The sequence below is a fragment of the Pinus tabuliformis genome, chromosome 3_1, assembly GCF_031772625.1.
Source record: "Pinus tabuliformis cultivar Carrire ecotype Pingquan chromosome 3_1, CPIR1, whole genome shotgun sequence".
In the NCBI taxonomy this organism is placed as follows: Eukaryota; Viridiplantae; Streptophyta; class Pinopsida; order Pinales; family Pinaceae; genus Pinus; species Pinus tabuliformis.
Genome location: NC_142301.1, coordinates 7,647,911 through 7,673,605, shown reverse-complemented (window position 1 = coordinate 7,673,605; position 25,695 = coordinate 7,647,911). Strand labels below are relative to the sequence as shown.

At 41.8% G+C, this 25,695-nt stretch overlaps 1 protein-coding gene across 5 annotated transcripts in view; it reads right to left on the bottom strand.

Annotated features, from left to right (window-relative positions):
• Positions 1-1,884: 1,884 nt before the first annotated feature.
• The window catches only part of LOC149185505 (Tetrapyrrole (Corrin/Porphyrin) Methylase), a 326,245-nt gene continuing 302,434 nt past the window's right edge, over positions 1,885-25,695 (bottom strand). For all 5 annotated transcript variants that reach the window (XM_089410709.1, XM_089410711.1, XM_089410710.1 and 2 more), the window contains one exon: positions 1,885-2,551. In XM_089410709.1, the coding sequence (XP_089266835.1) occupies positions 2,414-2,551 (138 nt within the window). In that variant the 3' untranslated portion in view covers positions 1,885-2,413. The remainder of the gene's footprint in view (positions 2,552-25,695) is intronic.

Sequence of the window (25,695 nt, the reverse complement as noted above, 5' to 3'; positions counted from 1 at the left end):
ACAAATGCACAACGCTTTAAACTTCTTTTTTTCTTTTCTTTAATGAATTTTTTTTATTTTTTATGGATGAAATAAAAAATAAAGCGAAAACTATCATAAGCAGAAACTAAAATTAAATCTTAAAAGAACTTTTTTAATTTTTATGGTTTAATATATATATATATATATATATATATATATATATATATATAAAGGATATTTTAGGATTTAGTTTAGTATAGTGTTTAACAAAAAAAAAAAAATCTCAAAAAAAAAAAAAAAACATAAAAAAGTAATCTTTAGACTTTTTATTTTGTTCTATAGTTTAGATTTTTATTTAGATTTAAGTTTCATTTATTTAGACTTTAGTTTTTGCTTAGCTTAGTTTTGTTTTATTTGAAAATACAAAAAAAAAATAAAAAAAAAAAAAAAAAAAATTGGAAATATTTTGTCAAATTCAGTCTTGGCTCAAGGATTTGTCATGTTTGCGATATATGTTTTCCATTGAGGCTAAAATTTTGATGTGGGATTAATATTTATCATTTTTTATATGGTTAAATGTGCTTAAATGCTCATTTGAATATTAGCTACATAAAAGTGATCGCTGATTAGCATTTAAATTTCGTGGTTTAATGTATTCAACCTTTATAAATTTAATTGTTGGATTATTGTTTAATGCATTGTGCATTTGTTGAATATCTTGTATTTTGTTTATAAATGATTGCTAATCATGGAATTATAAAGTTCATATTTCTGCAGCTTTTGATAAACAATCATTTAATCATTAACTCCATAAGGCACTAGTACTTTAATTTCCAAAAATCAATCAGGTGTTAAATCGTCTTGTTGTGTCTCCCAACCCAACTGGTCCACAGTTGGTCTTCATTCATCCAATAGGGTCTACCCCTTAGCCGCGGGAGATGGCTTAAACGGAGAGATCGGGGATCACGGTAACAGCTCTCGGTCTGAGCGTTGTCGTGACAATCTGTGCGACAACAAGGTGAACTGGCTCGATGAAAGAAACACCTCCTGTAATTTCACTGGCACCTCTATCTAAAGTTCAGACCAAGCCTCATAGCAAGAGACTTATGTGATGGCAGAATAGCAGAACAATGAGACATCAGCAGATAAACAACTTTGAACACTTAACAAGTCCCTTATAACCATGCATCAAGTCTCAACAATGGGTTTTGTTCCTGATCCTTCACCAAAAACTACTCCATGATTTGTGGACTGCTAAACCGGATCAAAAAATGAGCCCACAACAAAGAGTGGAGAGTATTAACCCAACATTTATTCCACCAGAGGTCCAAGAGGTGAGAATCAAGGGATGATTTGAAGTATTTCCCACATGCCAAAATGGTGGGTAAGAGACCCAAAAATCTATGTTTAGTTTTATTTAATGTTTTGTCACTATTCAAATTTTCCTTGGCCAATACACAGGCAGTACACCTGCTGAACTTTGGTTAGAAAGACTTGCTTTAGTTTAATATTAAGTAGCTTCACAAAAATCCTGAAGATTATCAAATACGGACATATCTTGGCTTATTTTGTACTTTACCAATTGGGTAATGCTACAACCCATTTTAAATTAATGCACTCATTATTTCTATTAAATAAAAAGCACTCATAATGATTCCAATGATGGGAAAGAACATGATTCTTGTCTATTAAACCACATGTGAAACAAATACCAATGCTCTTTAAGCCATCAACTTCATATTGTCTAGATGTACTGTTGTCAATGAGAAACAATTGTAGAACATCATTGTGACAACATTTTATGAAGCACTTGACATACCTAATGAAGAAAATTATGCAAAGATTATATGACAATTCCCAAGGACTATGCAATCAACAATATCCCCAAAAGTTGTTTGACAGCTTATAAATTGGGCGTTGCGATAAGCCAATACTCAATGGAGAAGGGCATAGAAATACTAAACAATATTCAATGGGGAAAGGGCATAGAGATACTCAAAGAATACCGCAACCAGAAGGAAGAAAAGACAACTTCAAATCAGTTGACATTAAATCTACATGTAATCTCTAATAGCCAAATTGTCTTTCTCTTGCTCCTCCTTTATGAACAGAACTGTCCAATAAACGGCAATACATAGACCATTGTAGTACAATCTGGATTCCTATGGTCTCAACCTTAATTAGATAATAGATTGTTGCCGCGCCATCTGAATTCCTATGGTCTCGGAGCTTAATTAGATTATTTCCATAAGAACTAAATTCCAATGTTCTTGATCTTAGTATAATCTTTAGATTCCACTTCTACACTTGCTTGAATTCCTTGATATTCCATGAGTACTTTTTAGCATGTAATGGACCTAAAAAATGTTCTGAAATGACTAAGTTAATTCTGTGATGTTTAAACACAATCTGTCTGCCACTATGTGAAGAAAATAATAACTGTTCTAATTCTCTACTCATCGAAATGGATATCATTGTCCATGTCATGAACCCTTTTCTCTGATTCGCGTCCATTCCCATGCATTTTTAATGCCAATGTATAGACCACTTTCTTTCTTACTGACATTCTCTTTGATACCAACTTAACTGCCTGAAAATTACACATCAATTATTGTTAGAAACTGTTGCTAATATAGGATGCAATTGCTGTCTAAATAATAATGTGAATTATAAATGATTCACAAATAATCAAGTAAACATTATAAGCCTTTCTCAAGATAATCTTTCACTGCATTTTCCTGTTGCTTTCTTTGAATCTTTATTTACCAAAGCATCTTACGACCATTGGGTGCTGATAAAACAGAATGAAATTTTAAGATGGTAGGCAGAGGTGTCTACGAGATTCAAAACCAGGTTTCCTCATGGAAAGTGCCCCCAACTTAGCATTCAACCAAAGGGAAATGAACTTCACAGCATTTTTCTGAATATATAGGTTCATGTATTGCTGCTCTTTTTTTTCAAATACAAAAAATTAGCCCAAAATTATGTTTCAAAAAATCACAACTCTCATTTTCTAGATTGTCTATGTCAACAGTCCTTATAGCTTCTCATTGATAATCCCTAGAAAATACTATTATGAAAATTTGGTTTGTAAGATTTAAATCGAAATATAGAAATTAGAATATACAATGGATTCAATTAATTACATAATATTTTCATATACTATGACTTTAAAGATAATAACTTGATATGCCTTGTTGATTTGGGGTAGCATCGGATGTGCTTTAGGCCTCAAATTTTGCAGGGAGGCTTGGCCACATGTATTCCAAAGAACCTAGAAAGCAGTTTGGGAAATTCCACCCAAGAACAATTTTATTATAATAATTAATATTTTTTAATGGGCCCCTAAGTCTAACCTTAGGAAATTAAAAATATTAATGAGTATTAATCTAATTGTGGGTGTAACTTCTAGAAGAAGATGAGGATCAAGCTAAAATGATCTTAGCCATTTATTAGCTTTTAATCTAGGTTGTTGGATGTCAACGAGAAGATTATTTAAGGAAGCTTGAGGGTCATTTGGAAAACACACCGAGAGATCAAGAGATCGAATTTTTTAAGTGAGAAACTCTCAAGAGGAAATTCTGATCGAGTAGACTTCTTGCAATTGAGGGGCAGATATAGCATCCAGAGAGAGAGATTTTCTCAGCCGAAGAATCATCAACAGAGAGATACAAAGAATGATCTAACAACTCTCATGCAGAGGCTAACAGAGGGCCACACAGAGGCAACGCAGAGGGTGAGAGAGAGTCTAAAATTTTGCAGCAGAGTCAGTTTCAGAAGCCGGGAACCGAGGTGTGAGACAAGGAGGCTGAGAGTAGTGACTCCTAGCAGCAAATCGATCAGTTGGCTGGGTGAAGCAGTGCCTCGAGGGGCAGACGCATGGACTGCGTGAGGACTGCGCAGGGCCTGCCAAAGGCACCTCATCCAGTGACCGGATCAGCATGGATTTTTCTTAGTGATCGTGTGAGGAAATCTCACAAATCTTTATGCCAGTATTTCTCTCTCTGTAACTGAATAACCCATGAGGTATTCAGAGATGTATTCAAAATTTGCTACTGCTTAATAATAATAAACCCTCAGATCTGTTGCACTGGTTTTCCTGTATTGGGTTTTTCTGGGGACATTTGTCCAAAAATAATGGCGTTATTGTGTTGTATTTTCTTTCTTGCTCAATCTCTTGTTTCCGCATATAAATTAATAATGATTTGTAGTAGAATCAGATGTGCTCTAGCCATGAAAATTGGTGGAGAGGCTAAATCACATGAGATCTCCAAGACCTAGAAATGGTTTGGGAAAATTCCACTCGGTTAGAGAGATATTAAAATAATTAATATTTTCAATGGAGTTAATTCTAAACTTAGAAAAATTAAAATATTAATGGATATTAATATGAAATTGGGTGAGAATGTTCTAAATGACATGGATCAAGCCAAATCTAATCTTAGCTGTTGATTAGGGACTTAATCTCGACCGTTGAAGACTCAACAGGAAAAGTATAATAGGAGGCTTGAGAGTCAATTGGAGATACACCAAGATTGATCAGTCAGTTCGATTTTCTGGAGCGGGGTTTGTTGAGAGAAATCGAACAAGTGATCTGAGTTGCAGCAAGGGGCAGTGAGTGCATAGCAGAGAGGTAGAGATAGTGCCAAAGGGCCAGCGCAATGATTGAGGAGGCTATGCAGAGCCAACAGGAGCCACGTAGAAGGCTAGAGAGACTGCGTAGAGGCTAGCAGGGCCTGCGTGGGTGACATAGAGGGCCAGAGAGCTGACGCAGAGAGGCAGAGGGATAACGCAGGGGGTTCCAAAGCTACGCAGAGGCTAGCAGGGTTGACGTAGAACCTTGGAGAAGTGCTTGAAGGATTTTCGTGGGGCAGACTTGCTGAATATTTTCTTCCGAAAAGAGGTATTACTACCAAATAGAAATCTCTGTTGGGTGAGCCAGTTTGGCACCCTAGTTGTACTCAAGAAAGCTGCTTAATAATAAAACCCTCATAATAGCTGCACTAGTTTTTCCGCATTGGGTTTTTCCGGGGACGATTGTCCAAAAATAACGTTGTCCCTTGTGTGTTTGTCTATTATTTCAGTTGATGATTTGTATATGAGTTGAGACTACATTTGTGTTTATTTTCAATATTTATATGGTTAAATAACTTGTTAAAGAATAAACAAGTAGGTGAAATAAATAAGATAATGCAGGAAGAATTTCTAACGTGTTAGACTTAGAAATTTCAACATGGTATCAGAGCATTGCAGATCACAGGAGGACTGAAAGCACTAGTGCAATCAGAAGTATTTGTAGCAGTAGCAGCTGTCCCGAGAGACAGAATTGCTCCTAAGCAGAAAGCAACAAAGGAGTGATGCAGAGGGCCTGCGTCATCATTTCGAGCCAGAGAAAGGGCTAGTGCAGAGGCAGAAGAGGCTCACGAAGAGCCATGTCACACTACTCAGCCAGGTAGGCTTGACATAGTTGGCCAGAGGAGCAATTCAGTGTTACCGAGATTGCGTAGAGCTAAGAGGCTCAGTTTCTTCAGCTACTGGGGCCTAGGGAGCTGTGGGAAGATTGTGGATTGGGAAGCTGGTGGGGTGTTGTTGCTGTCGAAGCAGAACAATACCTAATGGGACAGAACCAAGGTAGAGGGAGCCACTGCCTTGAGGGATTTCTAGCCAAGAAATCCAGATCCAAGTTGCAGTTGCAAAGAGGATCGGAGAGGAGCGGATCGACAATTGGCGGGAAGATTTCCAGCAGGGAAATTGAGACTCAGAGGGAGTCTAGGAGAGAACTTCTAGGAGGGAAGTCGAGACTCAGAGGGAGTCCAGTAGAAGAGCGGAGATGGCAATGAATGGACTGAGCGATCAGGACAGGTTGGACGAGTCCTCCAACATTGTCATTTGGAAGGCCAGGATCCTGTCTGTTCTGGATAGACATCGCATTAAGGGCTTCGCCTTGAGAACCGTGGCTATCCCAGTGGACTCAACTAATAATAAAAGGTATGAGGATGCAATGGCGAAGGCAAAGTGCATAATCCTTGATGGGGTCAAGGATCATGTGATACCACATATTGCCGAGAAGAACATGGCAAAGGAGATGTGGGATACCTTGACAACATTGTATTAGGGCACTTCCGTGCAGAGGAAGATGTTGTTGGAGAATCAACTGCGGTCGTATCAGATGTAGAAGGGGGAGAAAATAGATCTATACCTCAACAGGTTGCAAGAGATTCGAGACCAACTTACTTCCATAGGGGCCACGCCGAATCAGGAGTTCATGGTGAGGACTACCCTGAATGTAGTCTCCGAGGATTGGGAGACATTTGTCCAAAGCATTTTGGGCACAGCTGATCTTCCAAGATGGGAAGAGATGTGGGCAGCTCTTCGCCAAGAAGAGATCAGAAGGTTGACCAAGGCGAGAAGGAGCAGCAAAGGAGGTCGAATCAAGAAAGAGGAGGAGGAGGATGCGGCTTTGGCATCTGCGGGACAGCAAGGGAAGAGGAAGAAGAAGGACATCTCCAAGGTGAAGTGCTTCCATTGTGGGGAGCTGGGTCATTATGTAACCTAGTGTCCGAGGAAGAAGAATAAGGGAGAGGCTTCTAACTCCAAGGCAGAGAAAGAAGTCGAGACAGATGACGACTATGCCATGAGTGCTCATGCACCTCTAGAGAAGAGGTGGGGTGACATCGAGCTGTAGTCAGGAGGACTACAGAAGATGAGGGGCAAGATCCTTGAGGTACCCAAACTCTTGGATCATATCCGGCTACGAGAGCCCCGAATGACAGTAGCAGGATGACAGATGTCGGTAGAAGCAAGATGCGGATGGAGCAACAAGGCAGTGCTAGAGTGCAGAGGTCTGTAGCAGCGCAGTGGGGGTTGCAGCAGTGCGAGAGGCACAGAGGTGGTTGCAGCAGTGCAGAGAGGCACAGAGGTGGTTGCAGCAGTGCGAGAGGCACAAAGGTGTTTGCAGCAATACAGAGGCAGCAGAGGGAGCACAGGATAGCAGCAGAGATAGCTTCAAAATCATGAGGCTTTCAGTCTGACAAGGATGTCAGTAGTTGGGTAGATTAGTTACTTACTTCTTGGTAACCGAGTTGCAGTGCAGCAGTTAGCAATGGCAGTAGTATGGGCAACATGTTGAGAGGGAGCTACAGTACAGATGTAGCAGTGGCAGTGGCAGAGCCATGGGTAGCACTACAGGAGGCAGCAGTGCAGTGGATGATGGGCAGCGGGCCAAGCATTAGCACAGGTACTGGTGCGGGAGGATCAGGGTGAGGTTAAGTGGTGGAGCATTACTAGACCACACTCCTCGCTAAGAAGGAGTGTTGATTTGTAGAAGCATAAGATGTGCTCTAGACATGAAAATTGATGGAGAGGCTAAAGCACATGAGATCTCCAAGACCCAGAAATGGTTTGGGGAAATTCCACCCGGCTAGAGAGATATTAAATAATTAATATTTTTAATGGGATTCCTAAGTCTAAACTTAGGAAAATTTAAATATTAATGGGTATTAATATAAAACTGGGTGAGAATGTTCTAAATGACATGGATCAAGCCAAATACAATCTTAGTCGTTGATTAGGGACTTAATCTCGGCCGTTGAAGACTCATCAAGAAAAGTATAAGAGGAGGCTTGAGGGTCAGTTGGAGATACACTAAGATTGATCAATTAGTTCGATTTTCTGGAACGAGGTTTGTTGAGAGAAAACGAACAAGTGATCTGAGTTGCAGCAAGGGGTAGTGAGTGCATAGCAGAGAGACAGAGATAGTGCCAGAGGGCTAGCATAGTGACTGAGGAGGCTATGCAGAGCGAGCGGGAGCCACGCAGAGGGCCAGAGACACTGCGCAAAGGCTAGCAAGGCCTGCGTGGGTGACGCAGAGTGCTAGAGAGCTGATGCAGAGACGCATAGGGCTGACGCAGGGGGTTCCAAAGTTACGCAGAGGCTAGCAGGGCTGACGCGGAGCCTTGGAGAAGTGCTGGAAGGATTTTTGTGGGGCAGACTTACTAAATATCTGCTTCCGAAAAGAGGTATTACTACCACATAGAAATCTCTATTGGGTGAGCCAGTTTGGCACCCTAGTTGTACTCAAGAAAGCTTCTTAATAATAAAACCCTCAGAACTGTTGCACCGGTTTTCCCTCATTGGGTTTTTTCGGGAACGATTGTCCAAAAATAATAGTGTCCCTTGTGTGTTTGTCTATTATTTTAGTTGATGATCTATATATGAGTTGACACTACATTTGTGTTTATTTTCAGTATTTATATGGTTAAATAACTTGTTATGGAATAAACAAGTAGGTCAAATAAACCAGATAATGCAGGAAGAATTTCTAACGTGTTAGACTTAGAAATTTCAACATTAATTAAGTGAAGGATGCAATGTATGTATTTCAATATTTTTCGTAGGAAACTGCAAATAATTTGTTCCTGTTAATCTAACAAGTAGGAGAAATATCACCAGTTGCTATAGTAGGCATTCCGGTTTAGGAATTTTCACATGGTATTAGAGCTAGTGCATGTAGAACAAGAAGAGCAATGCCAGAGAACCCAACACTAAGCAAAAGAGGGAGATCGAAAGTTGCAGGAGGCAGCAGTTCGAAACCCCACAGGGTTTGCGCAGTTCTTAGCCGGAGGGCTGAAATTTCGAGGCAGTCTCTCTCCGAGTGACTCAACGGAGAGAAGGGCTTCCAAATCGAGTTTTTGTCGGGGCAAAGGGAGCAGCGCAGAAGCCTTAGTGTGAGGAGAGTTGGTGGGACACAGATTTTTCTGCAGGCAGAAAATCGTCAGAAGAGAGAGGAGAAGCACGGCTAAGGGAATTTCTTCCTCAGAGAATTCCTAGCCAAGGAATTCGAATTCTGTAGAGTTGAGCAACAACAAGGGGCAGTTGTTTTACTAGCTCCAGTAGGGAGTGCGTAGGCTAGCCCAACAACAGCACAAAGGAGAGAGGAGATTTTCGACATTTGTGGCAAAAATGGCAACCAGTGGCTTGAGGGATTAGGACAGGTTGGATGGGGCATCCAACTACATCATCTAGAAGGCAAGAATGTCGTTCCTTCTAGATGAGCATGCCCTCAAGACATATGTCGACAACATGGTGGTTGTCCCTGCAAATGCAGATCCGTTGAAGAAATCCAAGGCTGAGATGGCGAAAGCGAAAAGAATGATCTTCGACAGAGTGAAGGATTATGTGGTCTGTCACATCGCGAGCAAAGGGACTGCTAAGGAGATGTGTGACGCTTTGTTTATGTTATATCAGGGATCTTCTGAGCAGCGGAAGATGTACCTTGAGCAGAAACTGAGATTTGCTCAGATGCAGAAAGGGGAGCGTGTGGATCCATTCCTCACGAAGCTTCAGGAGACCCGTGATGAGTTGTCTGCTATGGGGCATACATCTCAAGACTCAGAGTTAGTTAGACTGGTCCTCAATTTTGTATTAGATGAGTGGTAAGTCTTTGTCCAAAGTATCCTGAGCAAAACAACTTTGCAGAATTGCGATGAGATGTGGGCAGCTCTAAAACAAGAGGAGTTGAGGAGAGACTTAGTCAAGGTTAAACTTGACGGAAGCAGCAGCAGTGGGTCGAAGCCCAAGGAGGAGGAGGATAATGCAGCCCTTGCATCGAAGGGACAACAGGAGCAGTGGAGACGTAAGAAGGACGTCTCGAAGATCAAGTGTTTCAGGTGTGGTGAGATGAGAAGCACAATCTGAAGGTTGCACCCGCGAAGATCAAGGAGGAGGAGTTTGCCATGACAGCCGAGATACCTCCAGGAGGGAGGTGGGCTGATTTGGAGTTGTAGTTCGAAAGAGCTATAGATGGGCAGGATCCTTGAGGAGCCCACCTCTTGGATCAATTCCTTGCTACAGGAGCCCAGATCAGCAATAGAAGGATGGACTAGTGTCAGATGGTGCCAAGGAATGTCGGAGAGATAGTTGTAGTGGCTAGGAGCGCCAGAGACTGAACAACGCAGAGCAGAGTTGGAAGCAATGCAGATGGCACAGAGCAGAGGTTAGTTGCAGTGCAGTAGATTCAGAGGGTCAATGCAGAGACTAGTAGCAGTCAAGCACCAACATTCACGTGGTATCATACTGAACACAGTTAGTTCAGTAATTTTGGATGTTTTTCCATTGCTGATGGAGAAGCAACAACAATTTGCAGTGCAGTGGCAGTTGGCAGTGGCAGTGCTAGCAGCGACACAGATGCAACACTTGAAATGGAGCTGTAGTATAGATGCAATGTTGACAGTGTCAGTGTCAGTAGCAGTATAGTTGCAGCAGCAGTGCAGTAGTTGGTGGACAGCATGTCAAACATCAGCAGTGCAGAGGACGATGCTTTAGACCCAAAGCAGTATGCAGCAGCGTATATTGCTAGAGCACATTCCTTGCTAAGAGGGAGTGTTGATTTGGGGTAGCATCGGATGTGCTCTAGGCCTCAAATTTTGCAGGGAGACTTGGCCACATGAATTCCAATGAACCCAAAAAGCATTTTGGGAAATTCCACCCAGAAACAATTTTATTAAAATAATTAATATTTTTTAATGGGCCCCTAAGTCTAAACTTAGGGAATTAAAAATACTAATGGGTATTAATCTAATTGTGGGTGTAACTTCTAGAAGAAGATCGTGATCGAGCTAAAATGATCTTAGCCATTGATTATCTTTTAATCTAGGCCGTTGAATGTCAATGAGAAGATTATTTAAGGAAGCTTGAGGATCATTTGGAAAACACACCGAGAGACTAGAGATTGAATTTCTAAAGTGAGAAGTTCTCAGGAGCAAATTTTGATCGAGTAGATTTCTTGCAGTTGAGGAGCAGAGATAGCATTCGGAGAGAGAGAGATTTTCTCAGCCGGAGAATCATCAGCAGAGAGTGATCCAGCAGCTCTCACGCAGAGGTTGACGTAGGGCCATGCAGAGGCAACACAGTGGGTGAGAGAGTCCAAAATTTTGCAGCAAAGTCAATTTTAGAAGCCAAGAGTCGGGGTGTGAGATCGGGAGGCTGAGAGCAGTGACTCTGGACAGCAAATCAATCAACTGGCTGGGTGACGTAGTGCCTAGAGGGGCTAACATAGGGACTGCGTGAGGACTGCGCAGGGACTGCCAAAGGCACCTCATCCAGTGACCGGATCAGCCGAGATTTTTCTCAGTGATTGTGTGAGGTAATCTCACAAATATTTCTATCGGTATTTCTCTCTCTGTAACTAAATAACTCTTGAGGTATTCAGAGATGAATTCAAAATTTGCTACTACTTAATAATAATAAACCCTCAGATCTGCTACACCGGTTTTCCCGCATTGGGATTTTCCGGGGACATTTGTCCAAAAATAATGGTGTTATTGTGTTGTATTTTCTTTTTTGCTCAGTCTCTTGTTTCCGCATATAAAATAATTAAGTGAAGGTTGTAGTGTACGTATTTCAATATTTGTCGTAGGAAACTGCAAATAACTTGTTCATGTTAATCTAAGTAGGAGAAATATCATCAGTTGCTGCAGTAGGAATTCCGGTTTAGGAATTTTCACATGCCTCACATCTATTTTTAAACTACCCAACTTATATGCCACCTATCATTCTTAAAGAGTCATGCACCTTAAATACTCAATTTATGAGCCAAACTTAACAGTGTAACATGCCTTGAATTTGCTCCATATCATCAAGAATTAGTTTCTTGTATTTGGCATGAAGCAACTCACATGAGAGAACATATTTTCAAACATGGGCCTCTATATTAGTAAATGGCATGAAGCAACTTACATGAGAGAACATATTTTCAAACATGTCTAAGCAAGTATATGTTAGTTTGTGTAGTTTGGACAAGTGTTCCAGTCTCAGATGGTGTCTATGAGACTAGGGAACACAGTGGATTAATTTTCTCCAATACCCAGAAAACGTTTCTAAGGAAAAATGTCTTAATTAGAATTAATTAACCAGTTTAATTATTTTCCTTAGTCTAACTTAGGGAAATGGGTTAATTAATCGGTATTAATTGAAGAAAATCGATTTTCCTCTAATGACTTCTAGAAAATACATTTTTAGAAGTCAAGATGATCTTAGTCATCAATTGGAGTTAGATCACGGTCATTGGTTTCTCAACGAGAGATTATAAGAGGAGATCGATGGGCATTCGGAGAACGCATTCGAGATAGATTTGCAGTGAGAACAAAGGGCGCAGTGATAGCATGAGGGCACCAACACATTGAGATCATCAGTGTTTGAAGACAGAGTTGCCGAAGAAGATTCTTCACAGTGATTTCCAGTTTATTAGTGATAGAGGGAGATTGATTTTATCTACAAAGAGGTCGAGTTTCCCAACAGTGTGAATTGACTTAGAGAGGTCGTGTTGCCAGAGCAAGAAGGAATTTGCCATACTGATCAATTTACACAGCAGAAAAAGAGTTTTCCAGTGAAGATCGAATTTCCAGAGGACGCCGAGTTGATTGCCCAACCAGTGTGAATTGCCAGAGAGGCTAAGTTAGCCAAGGCCGCACGTGGCGATCAGTTTAGAGTGCCAGAGGGAGGCCGAATTGAATCAGAGGGGTCGGTCGAGTTGCATCCTGGAGGTCGGATCGACTAGGAGAAGTGAAGAAATATAATTTTCCAAAGGTTTGCTAATATATGGCAAACAGTTGTAATAATTTTCAATTACAGAAGTGTTGAAGCATAATAAAAATACTCATCTACAGAACAGGATTTCCCCACACTGATCTTTTTCCAGGGATATTTGTCCAAAAATATTAGTGTTTATGTAATATTCCTAACGGAAATATTACGTGAATAACAAAAACATGCACTATAACAACAACTAGGAAATTCAACACATACACAGTAAATCAAAACATGAGGAAATGCACTGAAACTCTGGGCCATTTATTTATTTTTGAGCAAAATGGGGTAAAAATGAGTATGGAAAGAGGAACCTGAGCTTGCTACAACAAGCTAGGCAAAACCCAGGTTGGAATTGTGATGCCCAAGTGCTGGAATGACTCCACCAAAAAACCTTTGCACTGACCCAAATAATTACTGCCATTGTTGTTGTAGGTGCACAGAGATTTTGGACCTCAGATCTACTCCAAAAATTCTACAAAATTGTAGGCTCTCCACACCAGCTCCGACAAAACCCAGAAATACCTCACGGACCCAAGTGGTGGAAATGGTCCCAAAGTGAACTGCGCCCTTCCCCAATGATTTCTACTACTGGCTGCTGACTGGAACATTGATTTCGGTCATAAATACTGCCCAGAAAAATCTACAAAATTAAGCCCGAACTACTCTCACCAAACCCAGAAAAACCCAGAAAGGGTTTGGGCTGAATCCAAAGTGCCCCTGCGACCCCCAAGAAGTGTGTGTTGCTCCAACGGGTTGGAAAAATGCCCTGTAGAAAGAATCCTGTTGTAGGAAGCCAAACCAATTCCTAGAAAATCTCCTTCAACCCCTGCAACCACTCCTCCAAATCTCTTTATCTATCCTTGCCTAACTCCCACAAAATTTCCCTGCACTTTATGGTTGTGTAGTAGATGTTTAGTGATTTCTGCGTAGGCTCATATTTTAGACAATTCGGCCCTAGAAAATACAACACTTTCAGCCCTGTTACTCACCACCTGTGGGTAGTATTATAGTATATATAGGAGAATTTGTTTTCCCCTAAATGGTCCTCGGCCGACAACCAGTAGCCCCTTACAGCGACCAAATAGCTCGATGTGGCATTATCTCTGCCACTTGAGCTAGCCAAGTGGTCCCTCACCCACTTGTTATGATCGTATGTTTGAAGGTGGGCCTCCCGACCTTGAATGTATGAATTTTCATTGGTATAGTTGAGTGATTTTCCTTACTTATCATGGGCACTTTGGGCATGAATTGGCGGGGGGATTCGATGGAAAGAGTGGGCTAGGCCTGTACTCTTGTCTCCAATGCCCGATTCTGTGGTTAGCCTAAAGTTGTACTCTCAATTTTCTCGTTTCTTTCTCTCATTATATAGGAGCTGCTTTTGCACTCCCACATTTTATTAACACTACATGTATCCTTTAGTCCCATTTACCTATTTTTGTGGTCATTTATTGGACATTACAAAAATTATCTTATCTTAAAGTTATCTAGCAAACATTAGATCCAAAATCAAGAATGAGGTCAAGTTCAACATGTTCTCTATAATGAACTTACAGATGACCATTAGACATGCATGTTGTATAGGAAAAAGATTTATACCCTTGCACAAAGATGTCAACTAAATCACAAGACATAAACCATAAATAAACAAGGGAAAACTTACCAAAAGGAAATAAAAAATAAACAAACATACAAGACATGGGAAGTAGGGATTGTTACAAGGGAAGACAAGGGAGCATAAATTGCAATCCTAAACCATTATCTGTGACAAAACTCTGAACGGAAAAGGGTAAAGAAATTGATGTGGAGAAACTTGGTCCAAATGGCAAAGAAACTCATCTTATCAACAACCAATTGGGGTTCAAAAATTAGGAAAAGAATCCCGAAGAGGAACAAGTGTCTCCTAGTGAACCATAAATTTCACTAGTGCCATGAATAGATTAGGAATGTTGGACAACTTTAGAACATATTGAACAATAAGCAAAAGAAAAATAATAATTGTGATGGATCCAATGAGTGCCTTCAACAAACACCAGAAGCATTTACTTGCAACAATACTTATATTTTTCCCTCTAATGGTTCTATATGTATAAATGCTTATGGTTATGATATCAAGTAAATAATGTATATGTCCTGTAAGATACTCACAAGGTCTCACTGTGAGAATTTCTAAAATGGAAATCCTACTGCAGTGATTAATATGATTTCTTCTACTTATTACTTCATAAATAAGTTATCTACTATATTCTTACGGAAAATATCGAAACATATTCTACTGTAGCCTTCACAATTAAAACATTGCAGAAAGTAAATGTAAGTAAAATGTTGGCACATATACAAACACAATGACATGGTTATTCTTGGACAATAGTCCCCGAAAAAACCAATGTGGGAAAAAAGGTGCAGCAGATGAGGGTTTTATTATTCTTCAGCAAAAAATCAACATGTACAAATTACACCCAGCAGTATAGAACAAGATTTTCTGAGAAATATTTACAGACATTCCTGAACAAGTATCTGATTCGAGAGAGAGGTTCCTCCACCCTCTGCGTCTCTCTGGCTTGCCGAGCGTCACTTTCTCTGGCCTCTGGACTGGCCTGCGTAATGTCTGCGTCACTCAAGCCAGCGCTGCCTCTCCCAGTGTCAACCTACCCAACACTGTCCCTTCTACTGCTCTGCGTCTTCGTCCCTGTCTCCCTGACTGATGCTAAACCCTCTCTGTCTCTCCACCTGCAACAATCCCTCTAAATCGATTTTCTCTTGCCGAGCTTAGACCAGTGAGAAAATCGATTTTACTTGGGCAACTGAGTATCTGCCTAGTGTATTTTCCAAATGACCCTCAAGCCCCTTCTTATATCTTCCTGTTGGGCAACCAACGGCCTAGATTAAATCATAATCAAAGGCTCAAATCGTTTTGGCTTGATCCATGGCCTTTTCTAGAAGTTTCAACCCTGATTAGATTAATACCCAATAATATTTTAATTTTCCTAAGTTTAGACTTAGGAACCCCATTAAAAATATTAATTATTTTAATAAAATCACTTCTAGGTGGAATTTCCCAAAACGCTTTCTGGATTCTTTGGAATACATGTGCTCAAGCCTCCCTGCAAAATTTGAGGCCTAGAGCACATCCGATGCTACCCCAAATCAACACTCCCTCTTAGCGAGGAATGTGCTCTAGCAATATACTGCTACTGCATACTGCTCTGACTCTGAAGCATCGTCCTCTGCACTGCTAATATCTGACATGTTGTCCACCAACTACTGCACTGTTGCTGCAATTGTACTGCTGCCTTTGACACTGCCACTGCCAATGCTACATTTGTACTACAACTCCCTCTGAATTGTTGCATCTGTGTTGTTGTTGGCACTGCCACTGCCAATCATCCCTGCACTGCAACCTGCTGCTGCTACTGAAACAGATTTTCAACCATACCCAACTGCTCTCTGAACTGAGTAAACTTAGCTCTTCTGAGAGCCTTTGTGAGTATATCGGCCACCTACTCTCCTGTGGGAACATACTGTAGTTGTACTGCCCCACGCTGAACACAGTCTCTGATAAATTGACAACAGATATCTATATGTTTCGATCGATCATGAAATACTGGATTCTTAGAGAGTTTGATGCAACTCTGATTATCACAATCAACCTTGGTCGCCTCCATCCTTTTCCTAAATAGGCTCACTGCAATTTTCTGAGCCATATGGCTTCGCACGTAGCTATGTTGGTTGCCATATATTTTACTTCTTCTGAACTCGGTGCTAAAGATTTTTACTTTGATCCAACACTGAAGCAGTACCCTGAGGTACTTTTTTGGTCTATTGAATTACCTGCCCAGCCTGCATCGGTGAACCCATTCAAGTTGATATCCTTCCCTCTAGAGTACTTCAACCCATATCCGACTGTTCCACGTACATATCTAAGTATGTGTCTTGTTGCTGCCCAATGCACCCTTTTTGGTTCCACCATGAACTGACTAAGAGTGTTGACAGCAAAACAAATGTTTTGTCTAGTGTTGACCAGATACATAAGCGACTCAATGAGCTATCTGTACAAGGTGGGATCTACTTCTTTATCCAATGATGCATTTATTTTCTTCCAGTTGGTGATCATGGTAGTAGCCATGGGTCGGAAATCCTGCATTCTGAATCTCTTCAAAATCTCTGTAGCGTACCTTCCTTGTCCAAGGAGGATCTCCCCATTCTTCCGCCAAACTTCCATCCCCAGAAAATAATGCATCAATCCCAAGTCCTTCATGTCGAATTTGACTTCAAGATTCTTCTTGTAGTCCTAGATGAGTCTAGATGATCCAGTTAGGAACAGGTCATCTACATATAGTACCAGAATAAGTGGCTCATTCTCTACCACTAAATAGTAGAGATTGGGATCAGCATCACTCTTGACAAATCCCAACTACTGCAAGTAACTATCAATTCGACCATACCATGCTTTAGGTGTCTGCTTGAGCCCGTACAGGGCTTTCTTTGACCTGCAAACATGAGACTTCTTCTCATGAGTTTCGAAGCCTTCAGGCTGTTCTATATACACCTCTCCTTCTATCACTCTGTTCAAGAATGTTGTCTTGACATCCATCTAGTGAATTTCCCATCCCATTTGAGTTGCTAGGGATATAACAGATCTGATAGAGGTGTAATGAGCAACTGTTGATTTGGGGTAGCATTGGATGTGATCTAGCCACGAAATTTGGTGGAGAGGTTGGGACACATGAGATCTCCAATACAAAGAAAGGGTTTGGGCAGATTTAAACAGATCAAGAGATATTAAAATAATTAATATTTTTAATGGAGTCCCCAAGTCTAAACTTAGGGAAAATAAAATATTAATGTGTATTAATAATAATTTGTGTTAGAGTGGTCCAAAAGACATGGATCAAGCCGGATCTAATCTTAGCCGTTGATTAGGAACTTAATCTCGGCCGTTGAGATGTCAACAGGAAAAGTGTAAGAGGAGGCTTGATGGTCACTTGGAGAATACACCAGTGATCAGTGATTCTATTCTCTAGAGCGGGGTTGCTAAGAGAGATAGAATCAGTGATCGGGAGAGCAACTGAGGGGCATTGAGTACAGAGAAACAGAGAAGGAAGAGATTGTGCCGAGAGAGCAGCGCAGCAGCCAAGGAGGGTGACGCAAAGCCAGCAAGGGCTCACGCAGAGGCAGCCAAGTGCTGCGCAGAGCACCAAAGGTTCCAGCGCAGCTGACGCAGAGGCCCAGAAAGCTAACGCAGGGCCTCCTAGGGTTGACGCAGGCCTAGAAAGGCTGACACAAGGCTAGCGTGAGACAGAGAAGGGCTGACACAATCTAGTTTGGGCAGACGCTGGGGTTGCAGAGCAGTTTTGTGCTGAGGAGCTGCCGGAAGGGGTTTTCCGGGGTTTCAACCAGGAGATTTCTCTCAAACTATGAGGTATAGGTGCTAAGGAAATTCTCTGTTGGGTAGGCCAATTTTGGCACCCAGATTGTACTTTGATATTGCTTAGTAAGAAAACCCTCAGATAGCTACACCGGTTTTCCTGCATTGGGTTTTTCCGAGGACATTGATCCAAAAATAATGGTGTCATGTGATGTGTTTGTTCTTGTTTTTTTTAGTTGTTGATCTGTAATATGTTGAGCATGCATTGGTGTTTATTTTCAGTATTTCCTTTGTAAATAACTTGTTAAAGGAAAATAACAAGTAGGTAGGAATAAATCAGGAAAAGTGAATGAAAGGTTTCTAAACTAAGTAAATTTAGAAACTTCAACATGGTATTAGAGCATGATAGTAGATCACAGGATGACTAAAATACATCAGCCCAGCAGAGCATTAGCAGCAGAAAAACAGTTGTCCTGAGGTGACAAAAGTTGTTTCTGGTATCGCAGAAGCCAAGTAAGTGTTACGCAGAACCAGCCAGAGCCACGCAGAAGAAGCCGGGAACTGCGCAGAGCCTCAGAGAGGCCAGCGTTGCTGACGCAGAGGGCCAGAGGGCTGACGCAGGGCATCCCAGGGCTAACGCAGACCCATCCGGGGTGACGCAGAGCCAGCGTGAGGCAGAGAAGGGCTGACACAGTTCACAGAGAGGCAGTTGCTGGAGTCTAGAAGGCTGCAAGAATATTGCAGAGTGGAGTTGGTGAGGTATTGTAGTCAGAACAATACCTGACAGAGCAGGGCCAGAGGAGTTGTTACCGAGGGTTTCTAGCCGAGGAACCCGGATCAACAGTGCAGTTGCACAAGACGATTAGAGTAGGGGGCATCTCGACAAGTGGCAGAAGGATTTCCAGGAGGGAAATCAGGACTCAGAGGGAGTCCAGAAGAGAAATTCTAGACAGGAAGTAGAGACTCAGAGGAGTCGAACAGAGAACTTCCAGGAGGGAAGTAGAGGAGCATCATGGCACTACACGGGGTAAGAGACCAGGATAGACTGGACAGAGCATCAAACTTCGCAGTCTGGAAGGCCAGAATCTTATCAGTGCTTGACAGGAATCGTGTCAAGAACTTTGCCTTGAAGGTTATAGCTATCCCAGTCGACCCCAATGATAACGACAAGTACGAAGAGGCGATGGTGAGGGCCAAGTGCATTATCCTTGATGGGGTCAAGGATCATGTGGTACCACATATAGCCGAGAAGGAAACGACAATTGAGATGTGGGAGGCTCTCAAGAACCTGTACCAGCATACTTCTGTGTAGAGAAGAATGCTGCTCGAGAACCAAATGAGGCTATATCAAATGAAGAAGGGTCAATCGATTGACACCTTCCTCGGAGGACTGAATGAGATCCGAGACTAGTTGATTGCTATAGGAGCGACACCGGATCAGGAGCTTATGGTGAGGACAGCCCTGAATGCTGTCTCAGAAGATTGGGAATTGTTTGTCCAGAGTATCCTGGGCAGAGGGACTCTCCTACCTTGGGACGAGATGTGGGCGGCTCTTCGCCAAGAAGAGATCAGACGGTAGTCAAAGACAGGGAGCAGCAGCAAAGGGATCAAAGTTCAGCAGGAGGAGGAGGATGTGGCCCTAGCATCTGAGGGAAAGTAGGAGAAGCGGCAGAAGAAAAATCTCTCCAAGATCAAGTGCTTCCACTGTGGGGAGATGGGTCATTATGTGACCCAGTGCCCAAGGAAGAAGAGTAAGAGAGAGTGTTCCGAGACTAAGGCAGCACCAGCACGGGCTGAGAAGGAAGTTTTGACAAACGATGACTGTGCCATGAGTGCACACGCACCACTTGAGCGGAAGTGGGGAGACATTGAGCTGTAGTCAGGCGAACTACAGGAGATGAGGGGCAGGATCCTCGAGGTACCTAGCCTCTTTGATTAGACCTTGCTACGGGAGCCCGGAAGAGGAGTAGCGGGACTGGCTGGGTGGGTAGAGACAGATGCGGATGGAGCGACAGAGAGAGCTACAGTGTAGGAGTCTCGAGACAACGTAGAGCTAGCAGGCTGTAGCAGTGCGAGAGGCACAGGAGTGTTGCACCAGTGCAAGAAGGCACAGAGAGGTGTGCAACGGTGTGAGATGTAGGGAGTTGTTGCAACAGCACAGAGGTCAGAGAGAGGGAGCACTTGTCAACGACAGAGGGAGCTTCAGCATCAGTGGGTGTCTCTAGCCCAACAAGGAGGTCAGTTAGGAGATTAGTTACTTACTTCTCAGTAACTGAGTTGCAGTGTAGCAGTGGGCATCACGATGCAGCATGATGAGAGGAGGTGCAGTGCGGATGCAGTGCTGGGAGAAAGGACCAGCAGCAGCACGGATGCAGAGGGAGCTGTCGTACAGATGCAGCAGTGGCAGTGGAAGAACCATGGGCAGCAGTACAGGAGGCAGTAGTGCAGAGGATGTTGGGCAGGAAGGCCTAGCATCAACTCAAGTACCGATGCCGGATGATCAGAGTAGTACTCAGTGAGGAGTATTGCTAGAGCACAGTCCTCGCTAAGAGGGAGTGTTGATTTGGGGTAGCATTGGATGTGCTCTAGCCACGAAATTTGGTGGAGAGGATGGGGCACATGAGATCTCCAATACCCAGAAAGGGTTTGGGCAGATTCTAAACAGATCAGGAGATATTAAAATAATTAATATTTTAATGGAGTCCCTAAGTCTAAACTTAGGGAAAATAAAATATTAATGTGTATTAATATGAATCTGAGTGTTCCAAAAGACATGGATCAAGCCAGATCTAATCTTAGCCATTGATTAGGGACTTAATCTCGGTTGTTGAGATGTCAACAGGAAAAGTATAAGAAGAGACTTGAGGGTCACTTGGAGAATACACCAGATGATTAGTCATTCTATTCTCTAGAGTGGGGTTGCTAAGAGAGATAGAATCAGTGATCAGGAGAGCAGCTGAGGGGCATTGAGTACAGAGAAAAAGAGAAGGCAAAGATTGTGCCAAGAGAGCAGCTGAGGGGCATTGAGTACAGAGAAACAGAGAAGGCAGAGATTGTGACGGGAGAGCAGCGCAATAGCCAAGGAGGGTGATGCAGAGCTAGCAAGGGCTCACGCGAGGCCACGCAGAGGCAACCAAGTGCTGCGCAGAGCACCCGAGGGGCCAGGGCAGCTGACGCAAAGGCCCAGAAAGCTGACGCAGGGCTTCCTGGGGCTGACGCGGGCCTATAAAGGCTGACGCAGGGCCAGCGTGAGACAGAGAGGGGCTGACGCAGTCCAATTTGGGCAAACGCTGGGGTTGCAGAGCAGTTTTGTGCTGAGGAGCTGCCGAAAGGGTTTTTCTGGGGTTTCAGCCAGGAGATTTCTCTGAAACTGTGAGGTATAGCTGCTAAGGAAATTTTCTGTTGGGTAGGCCAATTTCGGCACCTAGATTGTACTTTGATATTGCTTAATAAGAAAACCCTCAGATAGTTGCACCGGTTTTCCTGCATTGGTTTTTTCCGGGGACATTGGTCCAAAAATAATGGTGTCATGTGGTGTGTTTGTTCTTGTTTCTTTTAGTTGCTGATCTGTAATATGTTGAGCATGCACTGGTGTTTATTTTTAGTATTTACTTTGTAAATAACTTGTTAAAGGAAAAATAACAAGTAGGTAGGAATAAATCAGGAAAAGTGCATGAAGGTTTCTAAACTAAGTAAATTTAGAAACTTCAACAACAACTAGGGCAAAGGTCTCTTCATAATCTATCCCTTCTTTCTGAGCATACCTCTTTGCTATGAACCTTGCCTTGTACTTCTCTATGTGTTGTCTGCAGCATACTTGATCTTGCAGATCCATTGTGATCCTACAACTAATCTATTTTCTGGTCTAGGTACTACTTCCCAGACATCATTCGTCGTGATGGAGTTGTACTCTTCCACCATGGCATCCACCCATACTTGGTGTTGAACAACTTCTTGAAAGCTAGAGGGTTCTCCAACCTGAGCTACCAGTGCTTGGTATTTATCTGGTTGACTATGTTGCCTCTTCTCGGCTCTAGGAGTTCCAACAAACTCCTCTGCGTCCCTAAAACTCAGTTGCACCTTTCTACTTGTTCTACCACTGGTGGTGGGAGGCTCAACCAACTCTTCCTCCTGATCCTGTTGTTTCGTCCGTGGAGAAGCATCTGCATTTCCTCCCAATCAGGAAATACTAGTATTGGTCATTGTACTTGACCTAGGTGTATGCTCTCATGTCTGTCCTTCTTGCTGCCCCCACTACTCTTGGACTAATGGAGCATCTCTTGACTAATCTTCTGTAGGCATTTCACGAGTTTTCCAAAAAGCTCTATCTTCCATGAACTTTGCATCCCGTCTCTCCTGATTGATCTTCTGCAGGCATTTCACGAGATTTCCTGAAAGCTCTATCTTCCATGAACATTTCATCCCGTCTTACTACAATCTTCCTGCTGTCTGGAATGCAGATTCTATATGTCTTTGAGGTCTTGCTGTATCCTACGAGATACCCCTTCTGAGGTCTTGCAGTCTAATCTAGTTTGTTGCGCTTCCCCTTCTTTGAGGTCTTGCAGTCTGATCCTGTTTGTTTCTCGTCTAGAATGTGGCAATAAGCCACACTCCCGAAAATCTTGAGATGACTAACTTTCGGCTTCTTCGCTGTGAATACTCCTTCGAGCGTTCTCTGTGGAAATTCCTGAATCTAACACATCGGAAACCCCTACTGTAATATCTAGTTTACTATCTCCTACTTGTTCTTTACATTAACAAGTTATTTAATAACAAACATCGAAGTAAACACAATAGCAGCCTTCACAAATATACAGATCAACAACTGAAATAAGCTGAGACAACACAAGGGACACCGTTATTTTTGGACAATCGTCCTCGGAAAAAAACCTAATGCGGGAAAACCGATGCAGCATATATGAGGGTTTTATTATTAAGCATATTTTTTAATACAACTAGGGTGCCAGAAATGGCTCACCCTTTAGAGAATATCCTTGGCAATGGTACCTCTCTCCGGAGATAGATATTCCGGCACTTCAGCAATCGGATGATCAACCCCACAATGACGTTGACTGTTCCTTATGCTAGACAGCAAAAGCTGTTCCAAGCACTCCTCTGGAACTGCGTCACCCTCTCTCCCGGCTGATCTGCTCTTAGTCTACCCCACAGAACCTCCTCAACGCAGCCTCTTCAGCCCAGCGTCAACCACTACAATCCTCTACACTGTTTGCATCAACCTCTGTGCCTTCTGCATCAGCCTTTGCATCCTCTGCGTCTGCCTCTATGGCTTCTGCGTCCTCTGCGCAGGCCTCCTTAGCCTCTATGTCAACCCTCCTAGGCTCTACACTGTCTATTCCGGCTCTTTGCTGCCTCTCTGATATGTATTCTTCAGCCTTGGATCGAAATCCCTTGCTAAACTGCCCCTCACTGCCACTGATCTCTAACTCGATTTCCTCAGCAAACCCAACCCTAGAAAATCGAATTCTTGATCTCTCTTGGTGTGTCTTCAACTGACCCTTGAGCCTCCTCTTATACTTTTCCTGTTAACGATTCAACGGTTGAGATTAAGTCCCTAATCAGCAGCTAAGATTAGATCTGGCTTGATCCTCATTATTTAGAACTTTCTCACCCATTTTATATTAATACACATTAATATTTTTATTTTCCTAAGTTTAGACTTAGGAACTTGTTGTCGCACAGATTGTCTGGGCAGCGCGACAATGCTCAGACTGGGGGCTGTCACCCTGATCCCCGATCTCTCCGTTTAAGCTGTCTCCCGAGGCTAAGGGGGGTAGACCCTATGGGATAAAGGAAGACCAACTGTGGACCAGTTGGGTTGGGAGACACAGCAAGGCAATTTAGCACCTGATTGATTTTAGAAATTAATGTACTAGTGCCTTATGGAGTTAATGATTAAATGATTATTTATTAAATGTTGCAGAAATATGAACCTTGTAAAACAATCATTTATCATCAAATAACCCAAGCAAAGATTAATTTTACCAAATGCGAGATAATCAATAAATGCACAATGCCTTAACAATATTCCAGCAATTAAAATTCAAAGATTAAATGCTTTAAATAACCATGCAATTTTAAATGCTAATCAGTTACCACTTTCATATAACTAATCTTCAAATAAACATTTAAGCATGTTTAACTATATAAAAATGATAAATATTAATCCCACATCAAAATTTTAGCCTTAGCGGAAAAGATACACCAAAATCGTAAATATGACAAATTCTTGAGCCAAGACTAAATCTGACAATTTTTTTTTTTTTTAAACAAAAGAAAATAAAACTTAAACTAAACCAAAAATCGAAACTAAACAAGAAAAAACCTAAGGATTAAAACCTTTTTTATGTTTTTTGGGATTTTATTATTTTTTTATATTTTTTGATATTATTTATTAAAATTTTTGATATTATTTATTAAATAAAATAAATCTAATTCTAAAACTAAAACTATAAAATCAAAAGTAATAAAAAAATATATAACCTAAAACTAACGAGATCTAATTCTATAACTTAAGATCTAAATAAATAAAAAAAGGGAAAAATATACGCTAACTTAATAAATCAAAAGCAATCTAATTATCCTAACTTATAAGCCATGAAACAAAGAAAATCGAAGATTTCTTGTGATGCAGGTAATGATGATGATGATGATGATGGTTGTTAACGTCCACTGAGACCAAATAATGATCTATCGGACCTAAAAAGACAAATTATTTATTTTGATTTAAGATGTTATTCCGATGCTCAAAAAGCTTGGAGAGAAGCCTCCCGAGCTCACTATAATTTTGGCATTGTAAAAGGCTAGAAAGGTCAGTATTGTAACAAAGGTTGTGAAATTGAGATCTAATGTGGTTGTATGCAGGGCACTCTAGGAGGAAGTGGTTTTCATCCTCGATGCTCTTATTCTCACAAATATGGCAGATCCTTTCCATCCATGGCGTTTTAGGAACTACCCAGCGGCCAGTCTCACTATGGAGCTCATGAGAATTCGTTCTAATCTTTGCGATATTGATTTTCTTTTTTGAGCTAGTTAGAATAGAGAGATACTTTTGATCTTCAAGGGTGGGGTTGATGACCTTCTTATAATAACTTAATTTTCTTTTAGACGCTAAATCTTTCTCACACCACAATTTTTCTTTGAACTTAGAAGTAACAATATCTTTAATGTTATTTATGTTTTGCAAAGCATCATTCTCATTGATCTCCCAATAGTTTAACCAGGCCCTTGTGTCCTTATGCCATCCTCGGTTAAGCCTTAGGTGATTTTGGCTGGAATTTAAAGCTAGCTTAGGAAGTCTATGATTGTCTATGTTATTGAGCTTGTGCTTGTACATCAGAAACCTGAGCATAGCTAGGCTCTCAATAGAAGAAAGACCCGCTTCTATAAGGAGAATAGGGTAGGGTGTATTACTTTTAATTTTCAGGTTATAAGTTATAAAACGCTTCTGGATTTGCTCAATCTTCCTCCATGATTCTCTGGAGATGCTGCAACCCCAAACTTCACAACCATATAAGATAACAGGAGTGACTAAAGTTTCAAAGATATCGACCATCGGGTTCCAGGCTCGCTCAGCAGCGGATAAGAAACTGAGGGTCGATGGGTTTGCTGACTCGCTGCGTGTGCAGGTTCGATGGCAGCTGAAGGTTGCAATCAGATGAATAACATGCAGGTATGTGTGGAACCGAGGCAGCTGTGTGGGAATGGAGAGGACAAGGCTGCGTGAGGTTTCTGAGATGCGTGGGTAGCACGATGGGCGAAAC